The sequence below is a fragment of the Dysidea avara genome, chromosome 7 (genome assembly GCF_963678975.1).
Source record: "Dysidea avara chromosome 7, odDysAvar1.4, whole genome shotgun sequence".
NCBI lineage: Eukaryota > Metazoa > Porifera > Demospongiae > Dictyoceratida > Dysideidae > Dysidea > Dysidea avara.
Genome location: NC_089278.1, coordinates 26,044,676 through 26,055,704, shown reverse-complemented (window position 1 = coordinate 26,055,704; position 11,029 = coordinate 26,044,676). Strand labels below are relative to the sequence as shown.

The 11,029-nt window shown below is 37.4% G+C and overlaps 1 protein-coding gene across 1 annotated transcript; it reads right to left on the bottom strand.

The window, feature by feature from the left end:
* Positions 1–574: 574 nt before the first annotated feature.
* On the bottom strand, positions 575–9,587 carry LOC136262036 (uncharacterized). The gene is made up of 2 exons (XM_066056165.1): positions 8,866–9,587; positions 575–964 (listed from the first exon to the last, which is right to left on the bottom strand). Exons 1-2 carry the CDS (start codon positions 9,133–9,135, stop codon positions 755–757), a joined length of 480 nt encoding a protein of 159 aa, XP_065912237.1. The 5' UTR covers positions 9,136–9,587; the 3' UTR covers positions 575–754.
* Positions 9,588–11,029: the final 1,442 nt, after the last annotated feature.

The window sequence follows — 11,029 nt, the reverse complement described above, 5'->3', positions numbered from 1 at the left end:
ATGGAAACATGCCTTGTAAAGACAATTTCTGTTATTTGAATTAACTTTTCATTGGTTTTGTATTGTGCATTGGATTTCATATGAAATGGCACAAGTAGTGACAATAGAAATGGTGTGAAAGAAAACAGTCTGTTAGCTTTAGGCCAGGCAAAGTTGATTGCTAGTTTCCCGTTTCAAGATTTTCAAAATATCATGCAGGCGGAAGGTCATTATTCATTATTCATTATGGCCAAAACCTTGAAGAAAACACTAAAATACACTCACTATTACAATAATGAAATTATTGTGAATAAAATCTATGCGGTGGAAATAGCCATATAATGAAAATTTTGTGGCACTTCTATTAAGGCATGCGGGCGGAAACGGGAAACTAGCAATCAACTTTGCCTGGCCTAAACATCACATAGTGGCAATTCAAAATTGCATGTTTGTTGTAGTTATGCAGCAGTGTATAGTGTACTGCCGGTGTAATATCCAATGGTTTATGCCTCCAATGACTCTCCATGTCAAAGCAGTAGAAAAGTTAGAGATAGACTGATAGTGCATGCATCATGCACAGTTGAGCGCATCAGATACTTATTAGCTATTAAAAAACTACATGGCGTGCATGTGGATTATTATCCTGTAATCATAATTATTAAACTGACCTCAATAATTATTAAAGTTCATGTGCACATGGTCAGCAACATAATTATATGTAATAGACATTCTACATCAGTGTTGAAGCTAAAGTGATATCTGTATCACATTGCATTTACACAGTTGTTTCTTGGTGCTTAAAAAGTCGTTGATATGTATGTCTATGAGGCTCATGATCATAGGTGTATATTTTAGGATCAATAGCAGCAGCAGTAGTAGTAGTAGTTGCAGCTGTAGAAGTAGTTGTTGCTGCTGCTGCTGCTGTAATTTCTTGTTGACTATGTCGTTCTATTGTCTTGGAAAGTGGATGCAGATGTGCAGTTTGCTACAAAACAAAATGTGAAATGCTCATATAAAACATTCATAAATACTTGCCAACACTTCCCATGTATATATAGATGCCCTAGTTGTATATAAAGATTCATTAGATGATTCATGAAAATTTTGTAATGTGAAATTCAAATGACAAAATTTTCGTGATTGTGAAATATCCCTTATCAACATACCAAACAGCTAAACTGTAAAAAAAAAGGGTGCGGCCTCCAAAAAGGCCAGGGTGAAAAGTTTTGAAATCAAAAATTATGGGCAGGAAATGGCTGCAATGATGCTAAGGTCAATCATTTTTGAAAATTGGCTCCATTTTTGGCCACCACCTTTGATTCCACAACCTTTTTCACACTTGTTTGTAGCTCATCAGGTGACTTCTGACATAGCTAATCTCTCTACTGAGCGATTTGTAATATAGCTGAACTCTTTACAGAAAGACTCACAATGTGGCTGAACTCTCTACTTGGTGACTCGTAATGTAGCTGAACTCTCTATTGAGTGACGTATATTGTAGCTGCTCGAATTCTCTACAGGGAGACTTGATGTAGCTAATCTCTCTACTAGCTGACTTATAACTATGGTAGTGTACTAGAGACTAATGTACATAGTTGAATTCTCTACTGGATGACTTGTAATGTAGCTGAATTTGGCATTATTGTTATAACTCTGGTCACCTTGGTAACAATATCTTATAGACAATATTGAGAAAGTCCAACAGAGTGCTGCTCGATATGTATGTAATGTTTATAATCACACCCACAGTGTCACATCCTTACTGCAAAATCTCTCCTGGGAGCCACTAGAAGTCCGTCAAATGAAAGCTCGGTTACATATGGTTTATAAAATGTTTAACAATCCTACAGAAATTCCATACCATTAATATACTTTACCATCAACAATAACATCAACAAGATACTATCACCGCTACAAACTGATTCAGCTGTCCTGTCGAAAAAACCTTTTAAAATATTCCTTTATCCCAAACACAATCCCCACGTGTAGGTGCCTGCAGTGTACGAAATTTCTTTTGGGACTAGCTAGCTAGGATGTTAACATAGCAAATGGAGACACCACCATAACCATCCTCTCTATTGTGTTGATATAATTATTAGATTGAAATCAGGAGGGAAAACTTCAGCATTATAGACAGCAGAGGATAGCCACAATTCACAGCCAAAAATTAAGTCAGGATGATTTTAAAGGACAGCAAATAGACCTTCCTTGATTGTGAGACACTTAGGGAATTAGCCTTATTGTTAGGTGATGCTGTTTGATCATGTAGTCATTGAGACCAGGACTGGTGCTCCATAGGAACACTAAAGTGCAGTATTTGAACCCCTTGACTGATATTTCAGGGAATTATATATTTGGACCCCCAGTCCAATTCTGAAATTATCTAATTCCCCTGAATGGTAGGATAAAATTTCAGAATTTGGGGTCCAAATATTTCAGTATAGATATTTAGCTAGCTAAAATATCAGTTAAGTCCCCTTATGAGTCCAAATATTTCAGAGAACATACTTTATTTTCATGCAAAAAAGTTTCATGATAAAGATTCTCGTGTAAAAGTATTTTCGTATGTACCTGAATGACTGTTCTATTAGAGTATTTCAATCTTTTCTAAACTTTGCATGTAAGAAATTTTTGTATAATTTTTGCATACAAAAAAGGGCTGAAAGAAGAGTGCCCCTCTCAGAGTATTATATTTGGACCCATTCTTCTTTTTATTTTATCCCTTCTGAAGTATTTGGACCCCATTCTAATAGTACATACAAGATTAGCTGGATCCTGAAAATCAGCTAAAAATTAAAAGTGAATTTTTTTTCTCAAGAGAGTTAACATTTCAGCTATCCAGAAGATAAGTGGTGACAGCAAAGTGTTAACAACAGACTTGCACAGTTTGGCTCCATTTCAAGTTTGGGAAAGGGCCATAACATACATTGCACTTTTATGGCTTCCCCATAGGAGATGTATGGTGAAAATTTTGATTGGTTGTAATTCTGTAAATATTAAGTCAGACATTAGAGCAAAAGATTTTGAAACATTTTAGCAGGTCACGCAGTGCTACAAATGAGCCAAATTTCAAGATCGTGTGTAATTGCATTCATGAGTTATTAAATGTTTTTGAGGATCCAGCTCAATGCATATATATACTATAAACAATTAGGGAACCAGTATTTCAAAGTATTACACTATAAAAATTAATATTTGGACTAGTACAAATTTTTCTAAAATATTCTCCATCTAGCTACATCTACAAGGTGCTGAAGCATCTTGAGATAGGTCATGAGCCTGAATTCTTTTGTCACTATACAAGAAGTTCACCATCACCAGCCGAGAGATTGAGATTTTCCCGGAGAACTTGTGGCAAGCGTGGCATGCAGTGTCTAAAGGTGACCAAGTATTCCAGCAAGTAAATAGCTAGTGTAGCCAGTGTACACCGAGAAGAAAAACTTACCTGTAGAATAGAGCAGACTCTAGCTTAATAAGAACCTTTTTTATGACTTTAGCAATGAATATCTGCATACCAATACAACTGACACTCCGATCAACCAGTTGTGGACTGATTTTAAATCTGCTTGTCACTTCTGTCTGGACACTTTGGTTCCTAGCAAGTTATCTCCGAACAAGACATCAAGCCAACCATGGATCACCACCTACATCAAAAGACTTTGTAGATTAAAGAAGCGAGCTTAAAATTCCATCACACTTATTTCAATTAGCCTCTCAAGAAATTGCTCCAGTACTAACTCTGATCTTCAATTCATCACTTCATCAAGGAGAACTTCCCATGGACTGGAAACATGCTAATATTGTACCTGTATTCAAAAAATGAGACAAAACACTTGCATCCAATTACAGACCAATATCGCTAACTAGTATCAGCTGCAAGATCATGGAGCACCTAATTCACACTCATCTCTTCTCCCATCTAGAATCAATAAATATTCTCTGCGACTAACAACATGGCTTCCGACCTAGAAGATCATGCAAATCACAACTTATTACTACTGCAAATAACATTTCTAAATCTCTTGACTCTGGCTTTCAAATTGATATCACCTTTCTAGATATATCTAAGGCATTTGATAAAGTCCCCTGTCACCGTTTATGTAACAAATTGTCCTACTATGGTATTAGAGGGGAACTACTAACATGGATACAAAACTTCCTCATCGGTAGGCATCAACAAGTAATTCTTGATGGTTCAACCAGTGAGTCACATGCAGTTAACTCTGGCGTCCCCCAAGGAACAATTTTAGCCTCTCTATTATTTTATGTTATATTAGTGACCTACCATTATCAATCAATGCCAACATTGGCCTGTATGCTGACAATGCCATACTTTACACCGTTATTCACTCTACATCTGACTGTTTATCACTTCAAAATGATCTCAACTCCTTATCACAATGGGGCACTAGATCTAGTATGTTTTTTAATCCTGATAAAAGTGTATTCATGAGAATTACCCATAAACACAATCCAATCACCTACAACTACACCATTAATGACATCTCTATCAAAGAAGTTTCATCTACTAAATATTTAGGAGTTACGTACAATCATCAATGATTTGTCATGGTCCACACACATTACTAACATCACATCCAAGGCTCTATCAGTCAAAGTATTCCTACAGAGAAATCTTAAGTCCTGCCCAACTCAAATTAAATTGAAATGTTATAATGCCATGATAAGACCAATCTTAGAATACGCCAACCCTGTCTGGTCCCCTCACATCAGAAGAGACATTGATAAGCTTGAACGAGTGCAAAGGCAATCTGCTAGATTCATTATTATTACTGTATAATGTACAGACCTCAATCACGAGTATAATGTACATGATTAGCAAACTAAACGTTAATTAAGTAGTTATTATGGCTGACTTCTCGCATTTCAGCAGCATAACCAACATGCTCATTGACCTTAACATTCCCAGTTTAGAAAACCACAGACAAGTATCCAGTATCACCCTCCTCTACAAAACTGTTCATAATCTCATTGATATATCTCCTGTTGATTTAGTCCCTGTCACTTCTAACACCAGAGGACACGACCAAAGATTTCATCCATCATAACTATGCAAGGACCAATCAGTACAGTAACCCATTCTTCCCTAGATCAATAAGACTGTGGAATTTACTCCCACCTGACCTAATCCAACAACAATCATTACAAATTTTTAAGCACCAACTGAAACCAGCAGCGGAGGAAGTAGTTGATATGAGGGGGGGCTCCGCTGGGCTGACCCAGACTTATTTTTATAGTTTGGTAAGGTGAGACCAAAAAAAAAAAAAAAAAAGGTCACAACCAACTGACAAGAGCTTTCCACCTCACCAGCTACCATTTCTAGCTGATAAACTACATAAAAATCCTTACATAGCTCGCTACACACTGACTACTTTATTAGAGTGACTGCTCTATTAGAGTATCTCGATCTTTATCACGGTTTTCAGCCCCACTCCAAGAAAGATAATTTCGGTGTGATATCATTCTGAGGGGGGGCTTTAGCCCCCTAGCCCCCCCCCCCCCCCCCCCCCCACTTCCGCCGCCTATGACTGAAACTATTATTACTTTCCCCTACCAATTAATAATCCCATAATCAATCATATTGTAAAACATTTTGTATGCATGTTTCATAGCTATGTGCGTTAATCCTCCAACTGAGGCTGCACATTTTTTTGGAAAATAAATAATAAAATACACCCCAATGTGCTTGTATAGTTGCGAACTTTGCTGTAAACAGAGCAAAGAAGGTGAGAAGAGTAAAATGCATATTAACCATTCCTAAAGTCCTATGCAGGGGGGTAAAAATATTTCAGTGAAATCTGGAGTCTTCTGGACTGAGGAACTAATATTTCAGGGGTCCTAATATTCTCAGACAGCCCCTCTGCAATCAATCCAGTCACCACAGAAAATTCACTGGGAAGCCACAAGCCATGTGCACACTACCACAAATCAATACCTTACACTGTCAGCAAGAAGAAATAGGACAGCGAGCTGGACAAAGGTGAGTCCATGATGCGTGCATTGTACATCATATCAGAACAATTCAATATATTTTAATGTCATTCAGCTATAGTATGAAAATGTACTGTTTGTTCAATTAAAATTTTTTTTTAAAAAGTGATTCTACAGAAACCTGTTAATTTTAGCAACTTTTATATGCTCACCTGTATAGCACATATAACAGAATGTAATGAATTGCCCGCCCACGCACAATTTGTACCTTCGTTAAAATGGCCTTGCTCAAAGACGATTAAATGTCTAGGACGTACTTTTCTGTATAAATACTTTGGTTTGTTTATCATACTGTAATGTTGAGCTGCTGCGTTATGCTATAATTATATTAATGCTTATATTATTATTTTAATGATGTTTCTATTACTTTAGTGCACGGTGGGAGGTGGAAGCGTTCATGATGACGATTGGGCACTGTGCAAATAAGGTGAGTGTATGCTTTGTACAAAGAAGCCCACGTAGCTGTGCAGGGCTCATCTTCTGTACAGGCTCATCTTCTGTATAGTCTTTTTGTTTTTGTTTTTTTGAGGGGTAGCCAACGTCCATGCAAAACACCGAAATGGTGTATCAGAGGGGTTTCCAACGCCCACGCAAAGCACCCAAATGGTGTGTACGAGAGTCCCAATCTTTATGTATTTTAAAAGCATTTAGTGAGATTGCTAACTAGTAACTACCTGTACAGTTGTTGATCTACATCTTGTTTTAGCTATTCGTGATCGATCATTGTCTACTTTGTTAAACTCACTTTCTCCATTATTTTTACGTGATTTAGGATTTGGTTTCTAAAATATTTGTGTATTTCTGATTGGATTTCTCACATAGTGTACAAGAGTCCCAAGGCATTGGCTACCCCTCGCTTTTTACCAAAAGTCAGTTCATCTCTAGTTGACAAAGGTAGTCTGACCATCTAATTATGATATTAGAATCTAAATTAAATTCTTGATCACAGATACACATTTCCCTTGTTGCTATATGTGGTGGACCACAAAATTAACCAATGTAAATAACCCTCACCATACCTTGTAGTGTTTTATTTTTATGTGAATATGTAGTGTAGTGTAGTGTAGTGTAGTGTAGTGTAGTGTGTGTGTGTGAGGGGGTGTGGGTGTGTGTGTGTGTGAGCGCGTGTGTGAGTGGGTGTGTGTGAGTGGGTGTGTGTGAGTGTGTGTGTGTGAGTGTGTGCGTGTGAGTGTGTGTGTTTGTGTGTGTGTGTGTGTGCGTGGGTGTGTGTGTGTGTGTGTGATAAAGATTTTTTTAAATTCACCAAATAAAATGTGACCGTTTTTTCCACAGGTTTACATGCTGGAGATCTGCAAACAGCTAACTTGAAAGTTTTATATTGACCATTTTTTTTAAAAATTAATATTTATTTGATTACATTTACAAAGTTGGATCATGTGATCAAAATAGTTTAACGTGTTATTAGCATGATGTACAAGGGCTATTGACCATTGAAAAGTTGATGAATTAAACATTCACGAAAGGAATGCTTCTCCATTGCAACTCGCCCACGCAATATAGCGCGCGCGTCACTAATGATTAGTGCTCAGCTGCGGTATGCGACTATTGGATTGAGATGGTGATTTTTATAAAATTATTTGTATCATGTATAACGTTCGTCACGAACGGTATAACTAGCTGAAGTATTCAAGCAAGGAGCGATCTAGCCTTGTATCACCGGAATTCGTTAAAAGTTCGCGCCTGGATTGTTGGGGTGAGCCAATATTTTCATTGCCAATGGTTTTATGTGTAATGTTAAAACCCCTACTTTGTACCATGAAAAAGGCCGTATTAAGCTGTTGCGTTTTACGTGAAAGTAGATGTCATCCTGGCCATTCATGCTAGAACCGGAAAAAGGTTTAAAAGTTATCTGATGCTCCATGGCAGAGCCTTGAAAACCTGCTTCCAGTGTAGACGCGTGTATCTTGTAAACGAAAAAAAAAATTTTTAAAGTCGCTTAATTGTTTGATATGTACTGTGGTATGCCAAAAAGTACCAGCCTGGCTGAAGTAATGCATTAGCCATTATCAAGTTATGCTTGTCTGAAGGTATTAGCTAGCTAGCTAGCTAGCAGTCAGTCAGTCAGTCAGTCAGTCAGCAGAAAATCCCACTAAAATTTTTTTTTAATTCTATAGCAATTTTGGCTATTCTGGAGACACTTCTGGGCTTGATTCTAACTGCTAAAATGCCTTGAAGCTATTGTGAGGCTGATTTCTGGTCAATAGCTATTTGTGAAAAGGTGCTAGCCTCTAAAATCCCTAATATACACTACTACTGTACTGTATGATTTTGGTAGTATAATGCCATTATATTATATAGCTATTAGCTGGAATCACCAAACAGATTTGCTCGTAACAGCTAACATGTACATCATATGCGGCATGACACTGATATGTAGCAAACACAACTTGTGGTGTGACTCGATATGGCATAGAAACACACTTATATGGGTTCATACATGGACCATAGTCACCATATGTAATGTATTTGTTTTCCAGTGCATTCAGCTAGTACTGTGCTTTTGCACTATGTACGACAAAGTAACTATTGATAAGTAACTACATGGGTAAATATTAACTCTTCAATACAAATGCTACTACATTATTCTGTCTATGTATTATTGGTCATCATTGTATTGATGGTCATCATTGTATTGATGGTCATCATTGTGGTTCCACTGAATATAGCTAGCTAAGATTTTGAGTGTTCAAAACACCTAGATATATAGGTGTGAACCTATACCTCCGTGCAGTGCCCTAAATAATGGAAACATGGGAACAGCAATGTTAAAAATACACTGGATTATATGCCCTGAGCATTCAAACATTAGAAAGTGATAATGAACTGAAAAATTACATGGCTTGCACTACTTACCTTTTGAGTGTGTAGACCAGGCATTGTAGAATAGTTTGGTACGGGCATGGTTACAGTTGCATTAGGTGTTGTTTCCATTGTCTCCTCCAAAGAAGGCATTGACTTTGCTGACATGTCATCCATACTGTCAGGTTTGCTTGTTTTAATCTTCTGTGAAGGAAATAAGCTCACTGAGCTGCCATGAGGTGGAGTACTACTAGAGTGATGTCTACTGGAACTCTGGCTGGGCGAAAAGCTGGACACGCTGCTGTGCATAATTCCTGGTGACATAGTCAGGATCTTTTCTATGGTATTCACCTTTCCAGAAATAGCAACCACCGTAGCTTCTAGTTTTATAAATCTTTTGTCGATATGATCCTTCAAGCTCTCTACATGCCATTGCAATCTGCTGTTGACATCATCAACATTAATATCACCATAACTGCGTGGGCTATAGGGAGATTTCTGGTGCAGGTGCTTTTTTCCATATGTCTGGGATGTGGCAGTCGATCCAGATCTATTTGCAATGGGAGGGTGCTCATTTGTTTTGTTTTGTGGTAGTGATGTTGCTGTGTCCGACTTTTGTCGAGCCGGAGGGTCGACGTCGCGATCAACGTAGGACTGGTTAGCTGACCCAGTTCGAGATTGTTTCTGAGATACTTTTCCGCTCGCGGAATATTGAGTAGGCGTAGCTGCGCCGTGATGCAAGGCAAGATGTTGCCCATCGCTTCCCCATTCTAAATACAATTCGCTCGATACAATTTATTGTACAACTTTTCGTGATCCTGGTGAACCTTTTCCTCTTTCAATATCTCCAAGAACATTTGAAATCCTTGCGGTGTTTGTCGCTTTAGGATGTCTATGAGTTTATCGTTTGCAGACAATGAAGCGGAAAGGGACTCCGTTAGTTTTCGTAATTGTTGCTCATCCTTCAGAGTAATGACATTCTGCTTTGCTAAATTAGTAAGTAGGTAGGAAATATTTAGTGATTTTCGTACGTCTTCGTTATGATGTTCCAATAATTTCAAATGTTTCCCTTCCATTTTAAATCAATATTACAATAAGGCGTGGCTATAATTAGCGATTCCGGAATTCCGTAAATTCTGCATAAAATTAATTCTCCGTGAATCCTCCAATGGGAAGATGGCACAATCGATGCACTGCCGTACGAGTGTTTGATCAAATAATTAGATCGTTTCTAGGGTTTCTGGAGATGAGGAACACGATGGTGCTGTTAGTTTCCTGCTATAAATGTGTGTGTGGTATTTTATGCCAATTCTAAGATTGTTTTTCAATATATTTACCACAATGTAATGTTGTCTTTGCAAGAAACGACCCAGCACATGTTAGTTACACCAAGTGCAACATTTTTGTTTATGTAGTTTTGATTATTAGTATGCAAAAAGTCAGCATATTTGCAACATAAATAACCAAGTTGTCTGGTGCATCACTTTGGTAGCTATCAAGGAACTAAAAAGTAACAGTAAAAATAACTGTATAAGCAGCTATAAATGAACAGTACAAGTCCTTGTTTTGCATGCACATTGTATTTTGTGACTAGTACAGAGTGTTTGCATTCAGACCAAGTGCAAGTTGTTATGCCATTGTATAACTGTTAGGTGGCCTTCTACAGAGGTGACCTTTACTGAGAGGGTCTTATAATGATGGTTGCACTATAGTCCATGTACTGAAGTATTTATATCATGCAGGAAACAGAAGTTGAAAATGTTTTTGCAAACCTGAGTTATAAACATTTGTTCAGTTGTGCCATTTTTGGGGACTTTTTCAATGGATAGAAGCGGAGAAAATTTTACCATTTTTAAAGGATAAAATTGCTTATAACTCCATCATCCATTGATGGATTTTTAAAACTGTGAGATCCTTGAGGAGCGCTGCACAAGCCTGTGTTAAACAGAAATTGTTTCCATCAATTTTAAAATTTTCCTGGAATCATTACAGTATAATTTACTAATTAACATTGCAACCACTGACAGACGAGTTTTGAGGTTGCTTGATTACTATCGAATTACGCATGTGCAACTGATACAGCTACTGAGCTACTCTTTGTGAAATTCAAACATGCAAGTGGAATTATATGAAGCGGATATGTATATCATCTTATCATTTTAACATTAAAGAACTGAACAGGGAAGATGAATTTGCTACACATGTATATAGTACTTGA